The sequence below is a fragment of the Oryzias latipes genome, chromosome 22 (genome assembly GCF_053564925.1).
Source record: "Oryzias latipes strain Hd-rR chromosome 22, Olatipes_Hd-rR_3.1".
Taxonomy (NCBI): domain Eukaryota; kingdom Metazoa; phylum Chordata; class Actinopteri; order Beloniformes; family Adrianichthyidae; genus Oryzias; species Oryzias latipes.
The window spans coordinates 19,049,981-19,077,254 of NC_136258.1; the positions used below are offsets into that span (position 1 = coordinate 19,049,981).

General features: G+C 38.6%; 2 protein-coding genes across 4 annotated transcripts in view; one reads left to right on the plus strand and one right to left on the minus strand.

Moving 5' to 3' along the window:
- Nucleotides 1-8,871, minus strand: part of asap2a (ArfGAP with SH3 domain, ankyrin repeat and PH domain 2a) — a 63,392-nt gene extending 54,521 nt beyond the window's left edge. For both annotated transcript variants that reach the window (XM_078940333.1, XM_023951827.2), the window contains exon 1: nucleotides 8,256-8,871. In XM_078940333.1, coding sequence (XP_078796459.1) covers nucleotides 8,256-8,381 — 126 coding nt within the window. In that variant the 5' untranslated portion in view covers nucleotides 8,382-8,871. The remainder of the gene's footprint in view (nucleotides 1-8,255) is intronic.
- A 12,120-nt stretch (nucleotides 8,872-20,991) lies between these two features.
- mboat2a (membrane bound O-acyltransferase domain containing 2a) overlaps nucleotides 20,992-27,274 on the plus strand; it is a 48,688-nt gene continuing 42,405 nt past the window's right edge. Inside the window, exon 1 of one of the 2 annotated variants that reach the window (XM_004082258.5) lies at nucleotides 20,992-21,490. In XM_004082258.5, coding sequence (XP_004082306.1) covers nucleotides 21,407-21,490 — 84 coding nt within the window. In that variant the 5' untranslated portion in view covers nucleotides 20,992-21,406. The remainder of the gene's footprint in view (nucleotides 21,491-27,274) is intronic. The other variant, XM_020713458.2, reaches the window with a different exon arrangement.

The following is a 27,274-nucleotide window of genomic DNA, read 5'->3' on the forward strand; positions in this document are numbered from 1 at the left end:
AAGATATGTAAAACAGTTTTGAGTAAGATTTTATAAACAAGAGAGTATAAACAATAATGTTTTTCTAAAGAAAACCAAACCACAGTAAGATAACCCATCGAGACGACTGTTGTTTTTATTTTGGGCTATACAAATAAAATTGAATTGAATAAACGATTAGATCTGAATCTGGTTTTGTTTCACCTGTTATGGACCTTGCTGATAAGGCCTCTCTGTTGTGCCTGCATTGCATCAGGGCCGCCACGCCTCTACACCAGTAGAGTTGAGCATTTACACATAAATAGTAAAGCCTTAAAGCAATAATATTTGTTGTTGTTTTTTTATAACAATAAGTATAACATATTTTAATTCCTGAAATTTAGAAATTTGCTCAAACTCAGGAAAACAGTAAATTGATTTGAATAAACATTGGTTAATTTTGATGACAAATGATTATTAATGCTATAATCTTATTTTTAAATTAAACAAAACAAATTGACTATCTTGGAGTAATAAACCCAACAATACATTTTTGGGAAGTTAAAGCAAGATTTGCTGACCTGCGATTTTGAAAATCTGATGCCTTACAGGGTAAATAAACAACCAACGACACATCTCTTTTGTTTTTCCACATGGTCATTTAAGGTGGGACTGGTGCGTTTATTGCCAAGTACTGAAGTAGAGGGGTTGCTGAGCCAGAAAAAGTGATGTCACAGAGCTGAACTGATGGATGTGTGTGTCCTGCAGCACTCCCACCAACATTACTGTGGTCACTCAGCAGATTCTGTGAGAAGGTAAGCACAGAGAAGTGGTGCTTAGCTGTTACTATTTGGTCAGTCCAAATGACTAAAGGAAGGCGGGATCAGTTGGGGTTAAATAAATGCCTTGTATTTGGCAGACAATATAAAGTTTAACACTTTAAAAGCTCTAAATGTTCCCTTCCTTAAACTCAGATTGTCTTGTTAGTAGTAGGAATTTCCAGCTTTTAGTGAGAAATATGACCTTAGCTTGAAAATGTTGAAGCATCATTGCAACCTCACATCTGCTGCTTTACAGCTTTTCAGGGAGCACAACAAAGAGCCCAGTTGGACCAAAGCTTTGGTTACCGTCTGTCAGAAATTACACAGAGGTGAGAGCATCCACTCAGACACTTCCAAGTGTTACAGAAAACAATATAATGAGAGGTTTTTAGGGTTTACGTTTTACAAGGTGAGAAGACCCAGGCCTCTGTTTCCATTTGGTTTTCACAAATGGTAAAAAAAAAACAACAAGTATTGGTGGCTTTATTACCCTCCTTCAGTCCACCAATACTTCTTCTGAAATAAAAATAAAGCCCGCAGTGGTAAAAGCATCGACTCAACTTTGAAGGGAGTACTTCATAAAGTTTGTAAACTAGCAGTCGGCTAGTGAAAAAAATTAGGCTTTTATTGGAAGGGAGGAAATGAAGACCAAATGTGCTGCGCTTGGAGGAAATGAAGGCACAAACAGCACCTTTGAGTTTTACTGTCTTCAGTTTTATGCCTCGTGGTTCCTGGAGAAACTGCTCAACAATGACTCAACAGTTCAGCAGAATATAATAATAACTATCAAAGACAGTACCTTGGCCAAAAAAAAAACCCAGGTAATACCATATTATGTGCGACCGGATAACTTTAATACAAGTCTATGAAACTTCCTACAAGCACAGTGAGGAATCTTTACAGTCGTTCGACCGTTTATGAAGTAACTTAATTCCAACGCATTCTCACCTGGAGAAAGGCCGTTTTGGATATCGGCTTTGAACCCATATGCAACACTTTATGCAAAACTCCTCCAACCACGCAAAGTTGCTATTTTCTGCGATTTGTGTCGATTGTGTAAGCACTTCACTACTGCAAAGGATTGCATTTCAGCGCAAAACTGGTTTTCTCTGCTTTATAATCCGCTGGAAATACATTCATTGTATCGGTTGAAGAGTTACAGTTGTTACAGAGTTACAGTTGGCCAAAGAGTGTCAACTCTAAAGCTAAAGCTCCTGTGTTTAAGGGTTAAAGAAAGACAAATGGTACAAAACTATTCTATTGACATTTAAACACACAAACACAAAACAAAAAAATTTGAGTGGAACAGTTCTTAATTTAAGAGAGAACAGGTCAACTTTAGATCCGCAATGTTTTTTAATTTCAAAATTTGAAAACCAAAACTCATAATCCTTTCCCCCCAAAAAATGCATGAAAACAAAAAGATTAAGAGTAAAGCCTTAAGTCAATAGAAATACAACTTTTACAACCATGAGATGCTAAGAAGAGTTCCTCATGACTAAGAAGGTTTGGGTCACATCTCGGAGTGAAAGTGGCAGCCGGACAACACAGCTGTGAGGACTCGGCGTTCCCTTCACACCCGCACTTGACTACTAGTCAATGGCAGAGTTCATTAATGCAGAACTACGAAGGGCAGTCAACAATAGCTTTTAACAGCAGCTGTCTTGGACAATCTGTGTCAAAATGGTTTTTTTATGGATGAGATGAGTTTTAGGTTCTCATCTTCCTTCCTCTGTAGCCTCAGCGTCTAACCTTTGGTCTTTATAGAACAGTCTGCTCATCCTAATGGTCCATGTTTAAAAGACCCTCTGCAATGAAAATAGTGTTTTTGGTGTTTTTAATATGTTCTTGTGGCATTTTTCTCATGGAGGACATTTATAAAGAAAAATACGCTTTAAATGCGTCTCTGAGGATTTCATTATTCAAATCAATGTGAATCAGGAGCAGACAAAAATAATGCAGTTGCAAAAAGCTTGAAATAATGACGTAGGTGCTATAATCGGCAGGCCACAACATCCCTGCTCCGCTCCATTCTGATGTATCCACTTGCACATAAATAGATCCATGTATGTCTTTGTTTTCCTTGTCTGAGCTGGTATCTGGCTCAAAACTCTACGGCTGGATAGCTCGGATATTGCTCGCCATAATTGTTGCAACGGTAAAGTAATGCTAGAGTTGTTAGGTGCTGTAAACTAGCAGGAGAGCATGTTAACAAACATATGATGTAAAATTGAGGGGGGGGGGCTTATTCCATGCCAACAGTTCCACCCTCAACTTTAATGAACTACTGCCACCTTGCAGAGACTGTCCTAGAACAGGTTTAAAGTTTAAAGTGGAAACAGGTTTTTTGGAAAAAAACAGAATAATCATAATTTTAACACTACTGGGAACGCTTTTAAAATAGATTAGAAGATGATCGGAGTGGGACTTAACAAGAATGGACATGCCTCATAAGAACACAGAGCATTTTGTAACCCAAAACAGAGGGTAAAATTATGAAACAATATCCCGAGCTGAAGTTTGTTTATGTGGTTTTGGAGAATACACACCTGTAAAAGCTCAGGTGAAAGGCAAGCTGATGGTTCAACATCTGTACATGTAACAAGCATCAGTTATATATTTTATATGTCATTTTGTAATTGAAACATCTATCCAAAAAAAACTGTACAAAGTAAGTGATTTAAACCAACATGGTAACCTGATTATGGGATAAATACAGCTGGCTACAGAAAGGCCAGTACAAAAGACATCATTGATTTCACAGTGTTTAAAAATGTACAGGGGAGCTCAGTTTTAAGTAGTAAAGCCAAAGAGATGTGCCTTGGAATTAATCTGGTCTTAACTTTGACCTTTTACCCCTCATAGATCTTAGGGGAGATCTGATTTATAATAATGTGGTTTGGACAGAGCCTGCCACTGGATGATAACAAGATGCCCCAGGAGTTGGGGGGCTATAGAGTCTTTGTGTGACTGGCCCAAAAGAGTAAATAATCTCTGGTTGTTCCACCACAGAAGAGCAAGGCTTAACACAGGGACAGTGGATGCAGATCCAGTGTCCAAAATCCTGCCAGAAATCCCATTTTAATTATAGGGAGCATTAAGCTTCTTAGGTGGCATGCTGAAGGACTGACCAGTGTGGAAAGGAGGTTAAGGAGGTTCACTTAGGGCAGACAGCACACCAAGACCATGAAAGCTCATGTATCCCTCTGTGTGCCTTTAAGGCTATTATCAGTGGATTGTCTCTGCATTGATAATCCTGATGTCTGAATGCCAGTTACAACTTTCCTACAGACCACCTGTTCTAACAATGGACAGCTGTCGTCCCTGACCAGGTCACAAGCTTCTGCCACCGGTACTGCTGAAGTAGGGGGGTGGAGGACTCAAGGCAGAAGAAGAGCCAGCCCTTTCTTTGGTAGAAACGACAACAGAGTCAACACAAGTTAGCAGACCGTCAGGCGTGAATCAGTGGTTAAGGCTCATAAATTGTTGCACTTAAAATGTGACATCAACGGAGGTCTTCATAACTAGTCTGCACAGACTGAGCAGAGTAAACGTATGGTTGTATGAAAACGACAAGATATCATCTTGAAACAACAGCCAATTGTAATTAGAGTAGCAACCTAAAACAGCTGTCAACATGCGATAAGTGATAAGAGCCCAAAGATTAGTACACCGCCTAGACCTTTATTTCACAGACCCCATTGACTTATCCAAGAGTTAGAAAAGCTAGAATCAATCCACAAGACCAAGACCAATAACTTAATCTTAATCAAAATGTTACATGCAAAGAATACACGTTTGTCACAGATGGTCTCCTTAAAAAAACACCCAATGTGCATTTTCATAACGCATAGTTGGGATTCCTAAGTGACAGAGCCTAATGATTAATAACCAGACAGAAGAATTATTTAGCTAGTCCCGCAGACATGCAGTGAGAGTATGAAACTGTACCTTAGCTATAAATAGTTGTCATTATTTTATATTTTTTAATTAATACTGGCACAAAGACATTTTCTGAGATTCAACTCAGTAAATTTCTTTCATTCTACATCTCAAAATTTTTATGTTTTATCCGTTAAGACCATTGTATTTATTTACAAATAAATTATTCCTGAGTTCTGGAAAACATCTTCCAATCACATTTTAATTTACAAAAAGGGAGGTTGCTAAATAACAGTTTATGTTGGGAGAGAAAGAAATGTAATCAAGTGGTGCTGCCTGCTTTGCTTTCTCAAAGTTTAAGGCTCCATTTCCTCACATCCACCACAGATCATCTGCACTCATGTAGAGATTGCTTTGGATAATCCATCCTGCCACAGAAGTAAGTACATTATAATGCTTTAAATACCTTAAAAAAACAATAACACAGTTGCAGGTATATATATGGCAGCGACACCTGCTCTTAGGTGTTTATCTTCAGACTGTCTTTATTCCACTTTAGAAGAAAATGTGACTGGTAAATTTAGCAACCAAAAAATAAATAAATAAAAAGTAGTTACAAATGCAAAGAAGGAGCATCACAGCTTGTGCCAGAAAGGTTTCTGGTTTAAGAGACTTAGGGGCAGCTTCATGAAGATCAGCGCAGGGCTAAGCGCTTGGGTTCACGCCTTCTTCTAAGAGGAACTTGTGAAGGTTGGGTTAACAAGTAATTGAATGTTATAAGCCGTTTCTGAATTACTGTGGAAGCACAAACAGTTAAGTGGCAGCTCTGATTCAGGCCTTTCTTCACAGTGGAATGGTCTAGCATTCTTGGTTCAAATGAGGGAAATTGCCTAAAGTCTCCATGGCTTGGTCTGGCTTAGTTTGGTTTGACACTTTCAGACAACCCAGAGTTCACTATTTTTTGTCCGCACCAGTGTTCAGATGAGCTTCTAAAATTGCCAAACTAGACTATCTAAGGAAATGAACTTTGGTGCAGACTATTGAACAGCCAGTTGAAGGTGAATCTTGAGGGGAGCTCAGGTCTTGTAAATGTAATGTGAAGTATTCGTAAGGCTGATGGAAGTTGCACGGACTTAAGATGTACAAGTGACGCTGTCGTCCGGTGCCCTTACGCCATACTCTAGTCGTTAGTAAAGCCCTAGTCACAACTGCCCTTACAACTAAAAAGAGGCTGTCTACAAGAAAAGTCAAGACATTTTAAACAGCAAACCAAAATAAAACTTGTTCTCTGGAAGTACTCAGAGAATTCAGCACAAGTGTTTTTGTGAGGGAAGGGGAGCCATGACACACTGCCCAATGTCCTCTTACTGGATAAACAGGTTTTCTGCGCAGCTACTTTGCAAATGAAAACCAGCACATGCACACACGTGCAGCCCAAATTGGTCTTTTGATAGCAGATAGTTTAAAACTGCAATTCTAATTGAGTTAAAATGACATGCAATTAAGTTTAGAAAAAGGCTGCAGCAGCTTCTAGGGCGACTTAAGCAGAACCGGATATAATAGACCCATTTTGTCAGGTTTATGGTATTTGGACTAAAAACCATATTTTATACGTTTCCCTGGTCGTAAAATGTGTTGCAGTCCATAAAAGGCACGTATAAATCATTTTCAAAAAAAGTTTGACCCCCCCCCCCCCTAAAATCCCAAACATTGGTTTTATAGAGTTCCTGTTCTGTAATGGGATTAAGGGGCCGATTTATCCCCACAAACCATCTGGAGCAACAGATTTGCCCACAATTAATCACACCCCTTTTGCTGATGAATGAAACTACAAACCCCCACGAAAACGACTAACAAACATGCTCCAGCGCGGATCACATGTGACCGAACATGCCATGCTGCTTTCTGGGGACCGTTTTACATGATATAAACCCAACAGTCACATTTTGTGGTAGGAAAAGCCGGCAGTGGCCTTAAAAAAAAAATGTAAATAATTTGTGGTGTCCTTTCACAGAATTCCACCCAGCAATACAGCTCCTCTGGCTGTCCCCTGCTGAAGGGCAAAAACTAAGAGGTGAGCTCTTGTATCGCAACTATCCCCAAAATGACCAAAAGCAAGTACATAAGTCAGCAAATCTCTGAAATACACAAATAAGCAGCATGGAAACGTATTATTATTCTAAACAGTAAAAGAGTACATGCCGTGTCTGAAATTCCAAAGCAGGCATGCAGACAATAAGCGGAAGTGGTCTCCATTCATTCACCACATCATCAAATTGCTCCAACAGAACAAAGTTTGCAAGCTTTAGCCGGTCCGACAATGAAACGTTGTGTTCTGAACATTAGGAGATCAATATTGTCTTAGAAACAACCCGGCAGACTTTAACAAACGCGAATTTCGTGATTCTCGACTATTGACCGTATAAGAGAAATGGACCAAGCGAGCGTGACATTTTGGGCTTGCGCATTGAAAAAATCTTGGTAGCCATGTATATTTTTAGACTGTTTGGGGGATCTACAAAACATGTTGCCATTAAACTCGTGTTGAAAGTTAAATCAGGTCAAACTTTGACCAATCACAGACTCCTATTTGGTAGAGACTCATGGGTGCACTTTTCATTCACAAAACTGTTTGAAAATTGATAATGGAGGAGAAATTAATAATTACAGTTTGTGCTCAGACGGAATTATACCACACCAAGTCTTTCATTTATTGGAATAGAGCCGTGAAAGAAAAAGCCTGTAGCAAGATTCACGAGATTTGCACCACTTCGACATTTCACACCAAGCCTCTTCAGACGCTAGGTAGCGGACAAGCGCTAGTAAACAGCAGAAAATGAAAAAGAAGCCCCTCCTGGTTTGTCCAGTGTGAAAACCGTAGGCTAAATGTGCGTTCAAGAACCTTGTGCATGATGCTTCCATAGGTTTATACCATCACTGTTCTCAACCCAACCATTTAAACTCTGAAGCTGACCTGCTATATCGTAGCACTCGTATGGTCCAATTGAAAAGAACTGGCAAAACTGTTTACAAAGGTAGATTACCAAATATATTTGTTTTTTCCTCCTAAACAAACCCATATTCCTTGAACAAATAAGTGATTAGGTGCTGGTGTGATGCACCTGTCAGTGTGAGCAGGTGATTTACTCCACCAGAACCACAAAAAAAAAGGTCAAATAAAGCTAAACTGAACTCAAAATAATCAGAACAAATGCCTACCAACAACACCTCCTCGCCACACCAAAACACTGGTGTGGGAAATTCTATTTATACTGGTGGGCAGGGTGAGGCTCTGCCACACAAAACACAAAGTAAGGAAACTATAACAAGGGAGGGAGGGAGGCAGAGGAGGAAACAAAGAGGAGGTGTCCTTCCTCCTGGTGACCTGCAAGTTAAAGATCTCAAAGTGCTCACAAAGTCAAACTTTTTAGATGACTTGACCTATTTTTAAGAGCTTTTTTTTTCTGATAAAAAACTAAAGGGGGGGGGGGGGGTCATGCATGATCTGGGCCATTATGGCAGGATCTCATGAATGACATCAGCAAGGACATCTTTGACGTATTATAGGTGGGTTTTGAACTCCTCTACACTCACCTCCTCCAGAGCAGACACTGTATTCCTACAGTGGGACATCCTGGTGGTGAAATTGGAGGCAGTTGGCGATTTATAATCTTCGTTTGTCTCTGCCACAAACTCTGAAACTGTGATTTGGTCCGGCATATTTAATCCCTTCGCTCATTAACAGTAGAAGAAGAAGCACTTTCCCCCCCACCCTCCTCTTGTCTGTTCGGTGTTCAATATCAGAGAAGAAGCCGTGTTAGTTGGGGTGTCTTTAAGGCTCCGGGCAGGTAGGAAAGCATGTCTGGGTGTGTTTATGTCCTTCCCGGGTTTGTTTCCAACAGAGGAGTTGTTGGGCTGCCGCTGCCGTTGGGCTGAGATGGATAGGTTTTTAAAAAACTCACTATCCAATGGGTCTGCTTCTCCCTCGTCGTCCCGCTCGGTTCAGAATCTCATAATCCCACTCGGAGCTCACTTAATAACCTTATATCCTTCGCGGTGTCCCAAAAAAATCCTCCCCCCCTAAAAAAAAAACCTGCGACTGCTCCAAGGCTAGCTGAACACCTCCCCTCCCTCCGAGCGCCGGGAAACAACAAGCGGGCGTTTCAACGAGAGCGCAAGAAATTGACAAAGGTAGAGGGGGGTCTTCAATGAAGCCGAATCAACCAATGGGTAGCAGCTGCTGGGAACGAAGAACCAATCACCACTCACGGATTTTCGATGCCTTCAATGTCACTCGTAAACTACTGTATTGTCGTAGAAGGACTGTTTTGTGTGAAAATGTGTAAACTTTCGAAAAGAAGTGAATGTAACAAAACTATAAAGAAGTAAGGGAAAAAAACGCTAGTATAAAACAAAAACATTATATTTAAGATAGCTATATAAATTGTTTTTATTTATTACCGTTATTACATGTTTGCATAATCTCAGGGAACATGAATATTTACTAAACGGCCAAAATATACAGCAGCTGTTTTAAGGTGGAATTTTTTGGTGTTAAAGATACAGCTCCTGGTGGTGTGCGTGGGAATCTCTCAGAGTACATTTGGCTCAGCTTCCAAAGGTAAGGCCTTTGTCTTTACTACAGCACATTCCATTTTCAGCCAGATATGAAAGCAACAGCTGACATGTGCCAATGTTTGATGACGCATCGTATGAAGAAAAAAAAAACACACCCAGTGAGTAACAGAAGAAGGTGATTAAAAAAGGCAACAATATTTACTAAAGTGTTAACTCTTGGTTCAACACTTTTTGTTGGGGGCCAAACAACACAATTTTCTCAATCTCTGCTCTACTTTTATTGATGTGAAATAATTTCAAGCAATAAAAGTCGAGACATTTCCCACGGTACCCAAACCTATCACCCTGACAGCAGTCACAAGCAGTTTGTTTTAAGGTGGACAAATGAAGACAGCCATGTGCGCTTTTTAATTATTTTTTTTTGTGTGTGAAAAAAGCTGAAAATTTGCTTAAAGTTTATAAAATACGATAATAGAGACACCTAACTGGAAAAAACAAGTATTACTGCAATATTTCATGATCATTTTGGAAAGCAATGCATGGTCAAATTATGGCACAAAAAAGAGAAAACCATTAAGCAAAAGTTAAAATCCAAACAAATTTTTGTGAAAATTTTATCAAACTGCAAAAAAAGTAAAAAAAAAAAAAAAACAAGATTCTTGTTTACCAGAAAATCTTTTAAAATGCTCAAAATAGATGTTCTTTAGTGAGAAAAATTAATTATTGTGCTGCTGGAGCTGTTCAGTGTTCATATCAGCCTATTTAGGACTTATTGTCTCTCAGTAAAAACAGAGCTGCCAAAGGAAATGTCCACACAATCTTTGTGTTTTTGTCCCAAAGTTATCTGAAAGTGTGCACTTTGTTCAATTTTTTATATTTGGCGCAAAAGCCTACCAAAATCCTGTTAGGGAAAAAAGTTAAAGGAAGAGAAAAACGTTCTATCTTTTCCCTTTGCATCAATTTAAATCGAATGTCCCTCAAAGGGATCAGGAGACTGAAGTACAGTACTCTGCAAAAACTGTCCCCTTGAAATAATTCAAACATTCATTTTCTTTAAAGAAGCAAAAAATAAAATAAAATCTGCCAATGGCAAAATTTATTTTGCTGAAAATTCTTATTTTAATATTATTTTTATTAAAAAAAACTGCCCTAAAAAGATTATTTTTCTTGCAAGACAGAATATGAGACGATTTCCCTTAAAACAAGGAATTTCTCACAAATTAGTTATTGTAGTGTAGCAATTTTCTTTACATTTTGGGGACTCAAAATTCAGCCAGGACAGCAGCTAGCTGCCATTTATTAACAATTGAACTAGCTTAACATGTAAATCTCAAACTGGGCATCGGTCACACATTCTTTCAGCTCCACAGCATCTCCTGGTGAGCCACTATGATGAGCCCGAGACCCAGGCTGACCCTGACTGTCTCGCAGCCCAGAACTCCCCGACAAAAAACATGAACAAACTCTCTGAGTGAACATCTGCTGTCCAGAAACAGAGTAGCTCTGTCAGCACAAGAAAAGATAGCCCTTCTCTCCAGTGTTTGATCATTTTCCAAGACCTATTACTCTTCACACGCTAAAATCTAAATCAAACTATGTGCTATTGATGTTGCCATGCTGTCCTGCAAGCACATTTTTATGTCACAAATGCTGCATCAATGTAAGCATGGGGACTGATCTCTGACTTTACTGATATGTGTCATCATCAGTTTCCGCAATTAATAACCGAGCCGCGTTTCTTGCAGGCCTCCGGGAAAAGGGGTGCAAGGCCGTAGCTGTCAGCTGCTTCAGTGAACCGAACAGTGGTCCCTTTTACCAGCAGAGACCCTCCTCAATATGGACTTTGTCTGCATGCAAACCACCACGTGGCCTCAAGTCAGAAATGCAGTTGTTTGTATATGCTTTGGTCACAGATGCCATATATCAACATTTCAAAAAATGATTTAGTAAGAACTAAAAGAAAAAAATGTTCGTTTTGTTTGCAGCTTTACGTTGTAACTTATAGAAAAAATGAGCTTCAATAAAAAGGGCATGAGTCATTTTTTCCTAAATGCACTGCAGTGACATCGTGGTTGCATAACAGGTTGGATGACTCCACAATCCAGCTTCTAAAATTAAGAAACTGAGGACTGAATGCCTTCTTTGTTTATATTTCTGTCATTTTCAGCTAATTAAAATAACTTGTTCAGAGCCAATGGGTTGTGTGCACTGTCTGATTTTAGGAGTTTTGCTTAATAGTCATGCCCTTTCACTAAATACCTCCATAGAGAAAGTTTGTGAAATAGACATGACTGCTGCATATCTGGAAAAATTCAGAAAGTATTTTCTTGAGTGCTGAAAACCAGAAGAAAAAAAAAGGACAAAACCTTATTTTCTGTCAAACCCCACAAGGATATTCAATAAATTGATATCAAACTTGTTTATAAATGCATAATTTGCTAAGAAATTCCTTTACATTGCTTTGGAACTTTTCATCCATCTTCAAACCCTGGTGAACCCCTTTCAAGGTCACGGGGTTGCTGGAGCCTATGTCCAGCTACTGTTGGGCAAAGGTGGGGTACCCTCTGAAGAGGTTGTCAGTTTGTTGCAGGGCCACACACACAAATGCACACCAAAGAGCAATTTGGAGACACCAACTAACCCATGAAGACGTTTTTTTGTGGGAAGAAGCCCTGAGAAAACCCACACATGCATAGGGAGACTATGCAAACTCCACATAGAGGTCCCAGCAGGGACTGTAAGGCGAGGGCATAATAACCACTACACTATTGCGCTGCTGCTTTGCAACTTTGTAGAACTATAATCCCTTGTTTAATGAAGAATATATTTAATTGTAGTCCTGTAATCTTGACCCCTGTTTTTATTTTACCAAATTTTATTTTAAAAAATGAAGGAATTTTTCAAATTAAACTTAAAATTGAACCATTTGCAAACTACAGTATACAGTAAAATGTTCCATTCTCTTCATAAAATTTGTTAAACCCACTGACTGTATATGGGAGGTGGATGCTGTGACCCCGCCCCCTGGCATTCCAAACAGGAAGTGCCCGAAGGCTCCAAGAAGCTAAAATCTCACAGACCTCTATAGAGAAATAAACCGCTAATGCTCAGTCGTTATATTAGTCAGAATAACTATTCTTGCTTTGCTGCCTTATTTCAATGTTCTTGCCAATTTGAGCTTTCATATTTTTTTCTGTAGTACAAGTCATTCCAGTTATTAACTGACCAATCAGATGCTTTAATAAAAGTATAAGGTCTCATGTCAAATGCTCAAAATGTTTGACAGTTTAGCATGCTTTCAAGTGGTAAGAGTGTGGCCTTGCAACAAGCCCACTCCTGATTGGTGCTAGTAGTTTCCATGGAAACTTTGACCCTGATCAATGCCTGGATTGAAAAGACCTGGAATCTGACCCTGAAGACCTGCTGATTATTTTGGATCTGAATTTAGATCTGTCCCCGTTTTTACCCGTTATGCTCAGTTTATTCAACTCTTTTTGTGTGTCATCACAACCTGACAAGCTGAATGCCACTCTGTCCCAGCTTCACCCTCCTGCCATAAACTCAATGTGTTCCCTCTGTGAGCTGTTAGAGTTACCCGCCCCAAGGGAAAGTGCTCATCCTGCAGGAAAAACAACTGCAACATAAGGCATCTGCACTGTAAAGTAACATCTCTGTGCAGTATATAAGCTGAAAAACTGCAGTGCAATGAAAAAAACACACAAACTTCTTTAGGAGCAAAACAAAAAAACTTGAATGCTCAATTTGGATTTTTTTGTGATTGTCAGTGCTGATAATTAAACATCAGATGCTGCATCTCTTTCGTTCAACATTATTTTTGAAAAAGTCTTTTTTTGACTGGGAAAAAAAACAAAACACATCAGGGAAAGATATTAAAAGATTGTTGGGAAAGGAAAAAGCAACGTTGAACAGTTTTACCCCTTCAGCTTTTTATAAATAGACGGCAGAATTTTTAAAAAGTGGAAAAAACAAAGTTTCTGACATGTCTGTTCATTTTTTAAAGTAACAGGTCCAAAAACATATTTTAATATTCTCTTTTCATTTTTTACATTTTAGAAGTATGTTTTAAACCTACTTTAGGTCATTTTGAGCCCCTATGTAGTGTAGTTTATTTATTAATTTTAAATCTTTCATTTATTCTGTTTGTTTCTGTATTTCTCTTTACATTTTGGAAACATTTTTGATCATTTCTGCTGTGCTTTTGGATGTTTTGTGTCTGCCGTTCAGTCGTCCAGGTGATCCACTCAAAGAGTTGTTGCCTTTTTTTTTAAAGTGTTTTCCCGGCTGGAGCTCGTCCTCATCATTTGCCGCACAATCGAGTTAAAATCACCATCTTTGTGCCGTACATTTTCTGTCACAATACAGATGCTCGTGGTGCGGCACATTCGCCCTGACACCATAACAGATGAGCTGAGATGGATCTCTGGCGTTTCAAGTAGCTTCATTAGAGAGCGGTGGAATCAAAACACCAGACAGTAGTGGGTGAAAGTGCATCCTGGTTAGTGTTTGCATTCTGTTCTGAGTCAGTGCAGTTATGTGATTACGTTAAAAATCTTTTTTCTCGCTTATTAGTTCCAGCTAAGTTCAGGAAGAATAGCTTCAGTGTTAGAGACTGATGAAAATTGAGTTTTTGGTGTTTTTACCATGTTTTTGTGGCATTGTTTTGGATGATGGAGGACATTTATAAGGAAACTTAATTAAATCCCTGTACTTACAGCCCCAGGTGCCGGCTTAGGCAAAAGTAAAAATTATTTACATAGAACTTTTCACAGAGAGCAACTCACAAGGTGCTTCACAAAGTTAAAACAAGACAAAACTGAAGACGTTATTCAAGCTGCATATAGGTAAACACAGTAAAAACACAATATGCACTGATATGAGAGGTAAAACACAAGTAAAATATAGCCAAAAGATACAAATGTAAGTTAAAAGCTATTCTAAATAAAAACGTCTTAACTTGAGTTTTAGAACATCTGATAGAGTTAATCTATTGGCAGAGCATGTAAACAGAGAACTCTCAGAAAAGTGGAGGTGAAGGGGTTTCTACTGAGCTCCTGCTCAGAAACTATTTCCTAGAAAACGACACAGGTTTCTTGATTTTGCAAAAAAAACAGCACAATCATCTGTGGTAGATCAATAATCAGACCAGTTCAAAGTCTTTCACATCCATCACAACTGTGTTATTAAATATTCATGAGGGATTCATTTACATAATCATGTTTACCAAACCATCAACTTGTGTGTCTGGCATTTCAGTTTCCAAGGAAAATCCCCTTTTTTGCAATCAAATGTAATCATTTATTTATTTATTTTATCATCTGTGGGAGCTAAACAACATCTGTTGTGTGCCTAGTTTGAAAATATGTATCTGAAGAAGAGGAGGACAAATAGTGAGTGTTATCTTTTTGCAACATGTTCTTGCTGATCCAAATTTTTGTCATGATGTTTTTCTTTTCTATTTAAGTTAAAAACGAACTAATCAGATGCACTGATAGAAATTTTTGGTCTCACGCCGAGTGTTCAAAAAGTTTGATTGACAGATTATCTGGAACCTGATTTTAAGCGGTAGGGCCGTAGACTTCCAACAAGCTCAGTCCTGATGGGGTAGAGTGGTTGCCATAGAAACATTGACTCAGACTGACCCAATCACTGCTCACTAATGATTTCTGGCTCCAACATGTCGACGTCCAAATCGAAAGCAAAAAGTTGACTACATTGACTTCATTTCATTGGAGCAGGAAGTCAACCATATTCTTTTGGTGACATCACACTCACTCGGTCCAGTTCTCATATACAGTCAACGCTAAATATTCAAGAAGTAGCTGTCAATTAAAAGATCATCCCCAGTTAGGTGTCATTTCCATTTCCATAAAATAAAGTAAATACCTTCATAAGAAATTTTCCAAAGATAATAAAAAAGTAACCAGGAATAAAAAAGGATTGGATCTAATTATGTTATGCTGCTTTAAATCAGAAGGATATAAGAGTGGAGAATATGGATATTAATTTGCTCGTGTAATTAAACCCTCCCAGTGGTTACTTGGTGAATTAACCTGGCTCCAGTTACTTTTGTTTTTCAATATGTTCCAAGACAGAAGATATTAAGTTGCCCTTTAGTTTTAAATAGTTTTTATTTTGTTTATTAATTCTGTCATATTTTGGCAACTATGAGATTTTATCTCTCATCAGAAACAGAAAACCGTTTTTCCTATCAGTCTTATCTCAAAACTCCATTTATCTGCTTTAGTTTACAATAAATAATCCTAAAGTTAATTTAAATAAAGAAAAATATCATTTTCAAGTTTTCTCTGAAACCTAACAGACCTCCTTAAATCCTCCAGTTTTCTCTCTCACATGTTTACTCCTGCTCCTCCCATGACGCCCCTATTGTGTGCATGCCGCAGTGTTCTCTGCAGGCAACTTTAGGCTGAGTGAAATGACTTAAACATGTGCAGTAAGAAATGTACAATTATGAATTATGAACAATTTGGGGCTCCATATAACTGAACATGCTTACTTAATGAAAACATGTAAAAGGTATAAAAAAGACCATTAAAACCTTGTTTTGTGGGACTTTTGGACTGAAACGTGCAACTACATGCATGCGAGCTAAATACATTGACAGTAAACTTAATTGTTTGGTTTATTTGGATGAGAAAGAAGGCTGCGTGGGAAATATAGAAAAAAGCGGAGAAAGGATTACAGAGAGTCAAGCATAAGTAAAGGAAAAGAGAAGCAGTGCCACACCCTCTGAAGAAATGAAACAATGAGCTGAAACGGCTCATATTTCTGCCTCTGACAGATGTGCTTTTCATAGGTTTGGCTTCTTCTTTTTGACAATATATGGTTGTAAAGCAACGGATTTGTAGTTTTGCATTTCAGTTTAAGAGAAAATCCCTTTTTTTGTGCATCCGATGCAGCATTTTGGTTTTTGTACTCCAATAAAAACATGTTTTTTACAAACTCGATACTTTTTTTGGTGAATCTGTAACGCTAATAGGATGTTTAATAAATACTAAAATTGAGAATGGCGTGTTACTGAAAGCTGCTTAACTGGCTTGTTAAGATAAAATACAGCTCCAGTCTTTTAGAGCCTCTTGAATTCTTGTAGGTTGCGTTTCTGGATTGTTTTAAGGAGTGAAAACAATGTACCGTGATTCCCAGGAATCTCCATTGGGAATACAGTAACTGTTGCTGGAACTCTGCTGGAAAAATGAGTTTTCTGGGTTCTGTGGCACAACTCGACCATAAAAGAAAGAGTGGATAACCAGCACATTTCGGTCTGTGTTTTATGTCAAGAAGCCTCCGTCAGCTTGACCCCACGAACAAAAAGACACTTCCTTCCTGTTCCATGAAGAGAATGACAATATGTCTCTGGCGGAGCAAGACTGTGCAAAACATGGACTGGTGACTAAATAAGGAGGTTAAACACCAGACGGATTTCGACTGTTTTATACGGAGCCCTGGACATGGCATAAAAAAAGCCCAATTATTCCCTCAAATTAAAAATTGGTGGCCATGAATGACAGTAGTATTTTGTGCAAACAAATTCGCATTTTGTGATCACAATTTAGTATTATGTGGCCACAAATGAGCATTTGAGCATATGTTTGCATTTGGTAGCCATTCTAAATTGTGGAAACAAATGTGCATTTTATTAGCATTTCATGGGCAAAAATGAGCATGCTGTGTGTACAAATTAACAATATGTGCTAACGAATTCGCATTTTGTGGCCACAAATTACCTTTTGGGCAAAAATAAGCATATTATTAGCATAGATTTGCTTTTTGTAGACATTCTAAAATGTGGCCACTAATTAAAATTTTTTGAGCATTTTCTCTGCATAAATTAGCATTTTATGGTAATTCTAAATTGTGGCCACAACTTAGCATTTTATCAGCACAAGCATTTTGTGGACGCAAGTTAGCATTTTGTGAAAACAAATGAATATTTCGTCTGCACAAATCAGCACTCTTTGGCCACAATTTAGTATTTTGTGGCCAAAAATGAGCATTTGGGCACGAATTAGCTTATTGTTTTCATGGATTTGGATTTTGTGGTCATCTACATTGTGGCAACAAATTAGCATTTTTGGGCACAAATTAGCCCTTTGTGCGCACAAATTAGTCTTCTGTGGCTACATATGAGAATTTTTTTGCACACAAAATGGAAATATAATGACAATTTAAGTCCAATAAATACTAATATGTGGGCTCAAAAAAACAAATGTGGCCACAAAAGGCCATTTTGTGAGCACAAAATTCTAATTTGTGGCAACAAATTGTTAGTTTAAGGTAACAATTTGTCTTTTTTTAAGTCATCTCCAGGCTCCACAGTTTTTAGTCATAGATAGAGATATTTAAAAAAAACAAAAACAGGAAGGAGCACATGAAATCATCCACTGAGTTAAACTTGATCACAAGAATAAAAGCTTGTCATTTGCATACTGTTGAATTAATCAAAAGCACTGAATGTCAGACTTTGATTTGTCCTCTTTTTGATAAACTTTAGATTGATTAAGCCAATAAAAATGGTAATCCAAAAGGAGACAGGTTGTCATGATGACGCCAAGTTGTCTGTCTTGGTGATGATATAATAAATCAAAACAAACCTGGCCCTTATTGTTGTTTCTTTTTTATTCTTGTGCAGCTATAAATGATTTATTATGAATATAAAAGAGGAGAACATGACACACATAATAAGCACTGGATACCCTTCAGAATGACATCTTCCAAGTTAACATTTTATGGGATCCTTCTGCATTAAATATGATTTATGGCATCAGAAAATAAGCCTGATAAAAAAAAAAGTTGTTGCTGAATAATTGAAATAACCTATTCCTTGTAGACACAGAGAAGTGCAGTTGCTTATTTTTTCTCTATTATTCTTAGTTTCAAAGGTTTTTGAATGTTTTATTGTCTATAAATTGGACAAATTACAACTTTTAGAATTGTGTTAGCTGTTGCACTGTCTGATTCACCCGGATTTTTAGAAGTGTCTAAGTTTATGTCCACATCACAGAATGTACATATCGAACAGGAACATATTTACTTTTTATTGAGACGTGAAGGTTTACAATTGTGTTTATAGAATTGAGTGTTTGAAAATGTAATTTTATTTGCATAAACCAGTTAATTGGGGTGTTTATTCTCTCTTTTTTAGTCCATAAAGCACAGTATTTGCTTATTTTTCTAATTCAGTGTAATTTTATTCATAGAGCATTTTACAACCAACTCTGAAAGTGTTGCAAACAAAAGTAAACACAAACAGGAAGAAAAAATCTTCCAAAACTTGAGTGCATTTTAAAAAAAAGGTTTTAATACAAACAGAGTAAACTACACAATGAAAAAGATGTTCAAGCTCAGAGAAAAATAATTCAGCAGAAAAGCTTCTGAAGTGCTTTATCGGGGTGATGTGCTCATTTTCACAATTGCGAGTTTTGAGTTAGATGGAGATAAGCCACAGAAGATTTACGGTCTCCCAAATTATGGCGACAACAATCATGGCGAGTGGTCACAAAGTTATGAGTTATTATCCTGGTGAGACTTGGTATGACTGTCTGCTATATGAATTTCTCTGTGAATCAAACTTAGTACCTTTTACAACCCCACTAAGACAAAAAAAAAGAAAAATGTGTTTTTCTGGTGCTTATTGCTTTGAGGGAGTTAAAAAACACAATCAGCATTTTTGAAAAAAATTGTTTCCAAAATGTGCTCCACCGTTTGGTAGAGCCGGCAGGGTTAAGAGAAGATTGGAAATAAAAGCTAAATTTTGAGATGGTTGACTTAAAAAACCATGACCCAAAGATCCCAGATTAAGTTATAGAATCATTTAATGAAGAGATTATCCTAGCCATTAACAAACTATTACAGGTTTGAAAATGTAACAGCATCCAGGCCTTTCTGTCCTCAAAACATATAACCACTGACATGACAGAAAATATTTCTTTCTGTTTAGAATAATTTAAATAGATAGATGACTTTATTAATCCCACAATGGGGAAATTTCATAAATTTCATCAATCTGGGAATAATCCAAGTTACAGAGAAATTACATCTCAAATTTTATGAGCAAATGAAAAACAAGAGAGGGCCAAGAACTGAACCCTGAGGAACTCCACATAAGAAAGGAGGTGATGACAAAGTGAACACGGCGGACTCAAAAGGGCTTACATTCTAAATAGACCTAACCTATCGCAAACTGCTTCATGCTCACCTACTTTTCAAGAAAATAATTTGAAATATTATGATTGATTGTGGAACTGTTAGTTCTTAAAGTTCAAGGCTGAAAGGATCATCAGTCATAAAGAATATTTTTAAAAACACAAATAGGGGCAGATTATATACAATGCACATTTCTGAAATTGAATTTAAACTAAGGTTACGTTATTTTTGCTTTATTTTCTTGGTACTTTATATTACATTTGGGGATTTTTGTGTGTGAATTGGCCTTTTAATGGGCTTTGGCCTGTTGGTGAATATGTATAAATAAAGGAATAACTAAACAGTTTGATATTATCATAAAACCATTATTTTTTAATATCATGTGCTCAAAGTTTCTGCAAAATTCATCATCAACTAACACTTTGGATATTTAAAATCTTAACGGTTTTCTGTATCAGCAAAATGAAAAGGATGACCTTTATGAGCGGGGGCTGCCCTCTATTGATCACTTTTGGTAATAGTGCAACATGGGAGAAAATAAAAGAGTCATTTCAGTTAAATAAAATGTTGGAAAGCGAAAAAGAAACAGAAAGCATATAGTTCTATCAATCCCAGTGCCAACAAACAGATGTCAAAATGACAAAGATTTTGAATTCTCGAATGAATGAGAGTGCACCTCCACCAGGGGGCGCTGATTGACACTATGGAGAAAAGCTTCTAGTATAAAGCGGCCACTCCCTGAGATTATTGTGTAACCTCATAAATAGACATACCGGTACTTTCTGACTCAGGCTTGGAGTTTAACGTGAATAAACATGTGCAGTATTTGCATTATTTTCTTCAAGTAGACTATTTTTTTGACCAAGAATAGGAAGACTGTTGCTTCATTCTTTAACATACATATTTCTACGTAACATTGCAAATAATGCATTTAATACATAAAGGGAATAAAGAATTGCTAAAAAAAATACAAAAATTATCTTAGTTAAATCTGCTTCCTGACACTATTTGGCATTTTGGGAGTCTAGAAATTGCCATCTTTATGAAAAAAAAGAAAAAAAGAGGCACACATAGGGCTTATTACTATTATTGTTTTTTGGTCTTATACGTGTGTTTGATATTAACAATTGTTTCTTTATTGTGCAATTGACTGTGAATTTCTGTAAATTGAAAAATGTCCAATAAAGTTCATTGGAAAAAAAGAGTTTCCATCTGGCTTTAAGAGCAAGACATGTAATTAAAAACTATTAGAAATCAGTTAGGATTTTTATTTATTTTGTAAAATGCACTGGATTCGTTAACAGTCCAAATTTTCTGGACTGAGTTAACTTTTCTTGCACCTCAAGTTAAAATAGATGCTTACGACAGAGGGCTGGGCCGCAGCCGCCACTCTCCCCCGAACACCATTTTTACTTTTGTGCCAAAGACCCTCTAGGGTCAAGAGAACTCACGGCTAACTTGATTTCAATAAATATCACCATCTTGTCGCTAACAATATGAAACAGGCAATCTATTATAGTTACTTAAGTGATATTTCTATTTAAAAAGATGGAGTAATAACGAACATTCTAGACGCTAAACACGCATGCGCACACGATGTTAAATAGAAGGATTTTTGATAATGAACTACAAAATATAAGCACAATATAAATTAATCACACGTGAGTTAACTAAAAGGGGGCGTAAATTTCCAAAAACAGTGTTCTTAAAAATGTAAATATAACTCTTTGACAACGAAACGAACTAGCGGGCCGACGAAAGATAAATTGTTGGAGTGAGTCATCTCGTCCCTGTGTTTGTACTCTTTGTCGTCGGACTGTGCCGTGGATGACAACAATCCAGCTCGTCGCAAAAACAGCAGCAGCAGCGGCGGCGGCGGCGGCGGCGGCGGCAACGGCGGTAGCGTGCCTATCATCGCAGCGATAGAGGGGAGGTGCAGCGGACCGGAGGAAGGAAAGCAGAAGGATTTACAGACCCGTCCAAGCATGGCTACCCAAACGACAGCATCATGCACTGGATCCACTCTGTTGCAGCCACTCAGCGAAATTATCAATCTCCCTCTCGATCAGGTATGTGTTCGGATGGAAGAAAGACCAATCCGTGGAGGGGAATCGGCTGGACTTTTATTTGAGAGAAATTAATCACTCGTGGGACGGAGTTATTGTATTAAGCTGATGCGCAGCAGGAATTTTGGTTAATGCGGGTTTTTTACTGAAAGCTAATGGATATTAGACCAAAGAGGCATTCACTGTCACCATCAGCTAGGCGCTTGTCAAGCTATGGCGAAGCTAATGTCCTTTGTCTGCTCCTTTGGATGCCCAAACCCAAACCGTTGCTCCTCCAAGAGAGGTTCGAGGACCCTGGGAGATCGCTCCACCCTCTCCCATCCATGAGTTGGCGCTTTCACACTTTGATTTGTCGTGAAATGTCCTCATTCTAAAGGCATCTGGATCTGCTTTCACTACCTACAAGCACATTTTACAGCTGTTTTACCTCATCGGATCCCAAAAAGGTTCAGAATCCTATCCGTTTTATGAGAATATGGTGAAGGAAGCTGGAAAACCAGATTTTTTTTTTTTTACCAAGCAAAAACATGTAATTGAAAAATTAGAATAGGCCGGAACAATGACAAAACTGTGGAGCCACATTAAGGTGTGTCCAATCTGGAGTTGCATGATTAAAATGAATTAAATGAATACATTTATGTGTTTGAAGTGCTCTCAGTGTGGGTGATCACATTCAGACCTGGAACAAGCAGTCACACCCACTGGATCTGCCTGCTGGAAGCTCATCTCAGCCTATCATGGCGGTTGCAAAAGCCTCTGAGGCTATCCAGTTTTGTTGAACTGGAGGAATATTTAGCAAGTAAAGACTCAATGGCGGATATGTTCGTTTGCACATGGAAAGGCGCAGTGGTAATATTCTTCTCCTCCTTTCCTTCCCCAACTGAAATCACACTGTGTTTGAAGTTCATTCAAGTCAGGGTTTATTAACTTCTATATAAGCTAATAAAGAACCCTAATAAGAACCCAAATATAAACTTTTAAGTCATTAAAAAAATCTTTCTATTTTCAAATTATACAACATGTGCATGCTGTCACTCTGCTGCAATTCTGCATATGACCCAAGTTTAAGCAAATATTTGAACATCTGTGACACCTCAGTGTGTGTCTTTTCTGTAAAATGCACTCACTTCTTTCACCAGTGAGGAGAACTGTCAGATGCATAGAGTCTTCCACCTGGGGGGGGGGATGGGGTGACACATTCCCAATCTAACTTTTCTGGCCCCAAATCAGAAAAGCCTGAAAAATCACCCTGAGGGGGGGAGAGCCGGAGGTTTGTAAAAAGAAAAAAAAACAACAGGACCATGTCATCTGCGAACAGCAAAGACAGGATTCCAACCATTTGGCCATGTTGAGAACTTTTGTTCATAAAAATTCTGAACAGAGCAAGAAAAGCCATTATATATATATGTCAGTCTCTGAGATCAATCCATTAATGTTGCCTTGGTTCACAGAGACCTGTGGAGAGTTCACTGAACCACAATCCTTTTCTTTATCTGCTACTCTCTTATAAGTTCAGACCCTGTTTTCTAAGAAGTCATGAACATGTTGTTTCACATCGTCAATTTAAAGACAATATTGTGCGAAATCACAATCCAACCCCTACCATGCTCGACAGTTTGGGTTGTGTGTTTTATGGCTAAATGTCTCGTTTGGAAAATTCTTCTATCTTGAAGATATTCAAGACGTTGTCTAATACATTTACTCCACTAAAGTTCATTGAAGCTCCTGTCTCTTTAAGAATCTCCTACTGGAAGACTGATTGATTGATTTGTAAGATGACATTGACAGATTATAAACTACTATTATTTTGTTCTCATTTGTTTGTTTGAAAAATGTCTTAATAAACTGCACATCCATGAATGCAAAACTCGTGTTTTCAGCAGCAGAGCATCTTCACTCTGTTGTGAACTTTAAGTCTTAGTCCCAGGAGCTTGTCACCTGTACGAATGCTTTTTGGGTTGTCCGGTCTTGACAGGAGTGACTGCATCTTAAGAGGAGCAAGGGTGTGTCTTGAAGTTGGTATGGCCACCTCAAGAGATGTCGTTAAAAATGGAACATACGATTGTTGTGCGTGTGATACTGGTACTGTAAAGTATTTTTAAGTCTAATTGTGTCGAACAGGAGACGCTGTCGTTCGGTGCCAATATGTAACTCTCTAGTAGTCTGTAAGGTGCAAGTACTAGGCATTTACTGACTCTGCTAAAATGGTGCATGCGCCAGTGACCCAGTGCCTGTTGTATAATTCAATTCAATTCAATTCAATTTTATTTGTATAGCCCAAAATCACAACAACAGTCGTCTCGATGGGCTTCGAAGTAAAACATGAAATCAAAAGGATCACGAATACAAAGAGTTCAATAGGAAAATACTAAAATGAACTAACAAACTGACTAAGCTATACTGGCATCCCTGCCCTTAGACCCCCCTTCGCGGTAAGGAAAAACTCCCAAAAAAACCGGATTCCGGAAAAAACGAAGAAACCTCAGGGGTGCCCACATGAAGGAGGGATCCTCCCCCAGGACGGACAGGCGATTTACCAGAAATCTTAGAGAAGAATTAACTTATCTAAATCTACAACTACATATATAAAAGTCCAGCAGACGAGCTTCATCCAGCCGTGGTTATCGGGACAGTCAAAGGCGCGAGTCGAGCCGGAGACAGGAACCACAGCCAGGTGTAGGAGCAGGAGCAGAGACGAGGTACTCGGTCAGGTACAGAGCAGAGACGAGCCAGAGATGAGCCAGAGGCAGGATCCACAGCCAGGTGTAGGAGCAGGAGCAAAGGCGAGGTAAACGGTCAGGAACTGGAGCACGGATGAGCCAACTGGAGTCTGGAAGCACTCCCACTCCCCAGGAGGGGAGAGGAAAAGAGGGACAATACATGAATCGCACTGCACCAAACAGAGGCATGGAGAACTAAATGATAAATTATGATCAAGAATAGAGGAGAGGAAGGGTAGAAGTAAAAAAGGAAAGAGGACAGAACCCCAGTGTACCATAGTTACCCCAGCTTCAACTTCTAGCAGCCTTTTAAAAGAAATAGTTATTATTAAGTTTAATTTAACTAACATTAAGTTAAATAATCTCTGAATACTAACTAGTCTGACAATAAGCCTGTCCAAAGAGGAATGTTTTCAGTCTAGCTTTGAATGTAGAAACTGAGTCGGCCTCTCTTATATGAGCTGGGAGTTTATTCCATAAGACAGGGGCTTGGTGGCTAAACGCTCTACCTCCAACCGTACTTTTACTAATTCTAGGAACCACAAGCAGTCCTGCATTTTGCGAGCGAAGTGTTCTGATTGGTTGGTAAGGGACTATGAGGTCCTTAATATAGGACGGGGCCATTCCATGTAAGGCCTTATAGGTTAACAGGAGGATCTTGAACTTAATTCTAGAATCAACTGGGAGCCAATGGAGCGAAACTAACACAGGAGTGATGTGATCTCTTCTGCTGGTTCCAGCTAACAATCTAGCTGCTGCGTTCTGAACAAGCTGGAGACTTCTTAAGGAACTCTTAGGACACGCTGCTAACAAGGAGTTACAGTAATCCAGCCTCGACGTAACAAATGCATGGATGAGTTTTTCAGCATCACTCTTAGAAAGTATATTTCTGATCTTAGCAATATTCCGCAGGTGAAAAAAGGCAGTTCTACATGCCTGAGATATGTGAGCCTTAAATGATAAATCCTGGTCAAGTAAAACCCCAAGGTTTCTAACTGTGGAATTGGGGGCTATACTTATACCATCCAGGGAGACTATCTGAGCAGACAGAGCATCTCTGAGGTTTTTAGGACCAAGTATAATGACCTCAGTTTTTTCTGGGTTCAAGAGGAGGTAATTAATTGTCATCCAGGTCTTGATGTCACTGATGCAGGCGTTCAGTTTCTCTATCTGGTCATTCTGGTCAGGCTTCATGGATAAATACAACTGCGTATCGTCGGCATAACAATGAAAATTAATGCTGTGTTTCCTGATTATGTTTCCTAGGGGTAACATATAAAGCGTAAACAGGATCGGTCCCAAGACTGAGCCCTGTGGGACTCCATAGTTGACTCGAGTGCACTGAGAGGAATGGCCATTTACATTAACGAACTGATACCTATCAGACAGATAGGATTTAAACCACTGGAGAGCAGATCCTCTGATCCCTATGTCCTGCTCTAATCTATGGAGTAAAATACCGTGGTCGATAGTGTCAAAGGCAGCACTGAGGTCCAACAGGACCAGAATAGAAAGTAGTCCCTTTTCTGAGGCCAATAACAAGTCATTAGAGACTCTAACTAGTGCAGTTTCCGTACTGTGGTGAGGTCTAAACCCCGACTGAAAGTCTTCAAAGTGGCTGTTGTCCTGTAGGTGGCAGTAAAGCTGCTTAACTACAACTCTTTCTAGGATTTTAGAAATAAAGGGCAGGTTTGATATCGGTCTATAGTTGGCCAAGATGCTAGGATCCAAACTGGGCTTTTTCAGAAGAGGTTTAACAACTGCATATTTAAAAGACTGTGGCACGTAACCCGTTTCCAGAGAGGCATTTATCATTGTTAATATGGAATCATTAATTAGGGGAAAAGTTTCTTTAAAAAGTCTAGTGGGTCTAACTTACACGTTGAGGATTTGGAGGACGTAATAATTGATGTTATTTCCGCTTGATCCACAGCAGTGAAGCAGTCTAATGTTACAGAGGTTTCTATGGATGCCTCCATTTCTACCGCTTCAGCCTGTTCTGGGCTGATAGTAGGAATAACTTGATTTAACTTATGTCTAATATTTGAGATTTTACTATCGAAAAATGTAAGAAAATCATCAGAGCTGAGAGAAACAGGAACATGTGGTTCTACTGAGCTCTGACTGCGAGTTAATTTAGCTATAGTGCTAAAAAGAAATCTTGGATTGTTTCCATTCTCTGATATTAAGGTTGAATAGTACTGGCTTCTAGCTCTACGCAGAGCTTTTTTATAATTTAATAGGCTATGTTTCCAGATATCCAGAGACTGCTCTGAACCGGAGCGGCGCCATTCTCTTTCCAACTTACGGGTTTCTCGTTTAAGAGAACGAGTTTCAGCGTTAAACCACGGTGCTACTCGGTTTTGTCTGACGAACTTAGGTTTCAAGGGGGCAACAACATCGAGTGTACTCCTGAGGGCTTGTAAGGCATCATTAACAAAGTGGTCATTTATACTAGGACTGATACTATGGGAGCTGGTCTCAGAGTATTTTCTCAGAATATCACTAAGTACTGGCTGAACTGTGTGTTTAAACTCAGACACAGAACGGTCAGTTAAGGTTCTTCTAAGCTGTTTCTTATTCACTGGGGCAGAAGGATGTTCCAGTGTAAGCTGGAAGGTAATCATAAAGTGATCAGAAATGATGGGGTTAAGAGGAAGGACACTCAGCTGGCTGATCTCTATCCCATGGGTTAGAACAAGGTCCAGGGTGTGCTTATGACAGTGAGTGGGTTCATTCACACTTTGGGTGAAACCAACATCATCTAATAAAGCTGCAAAAGCCTTTCCTAGGCAGTCACTGGGGTCATCAACATGAATATTAAAATCCCCTAATATTATAATTTGATCAGAATCTAAGACAATAGTCGATAGGAAGTCGGAAAACTCAGTTAAAAATTCTGAATATGGGCCGGGGGGGCGATAAATAATTATGAGTAAAACAGGTTTTCGAGTTTTCCTGTTTGGGTGACTTAAAGACAATATGATGCTTTCAAATGAATTATAAGCATTTTTAACTTTAGGGCTGAGAAGTAAGCTAGACTGTGATATTACTGCCAAACCACCTC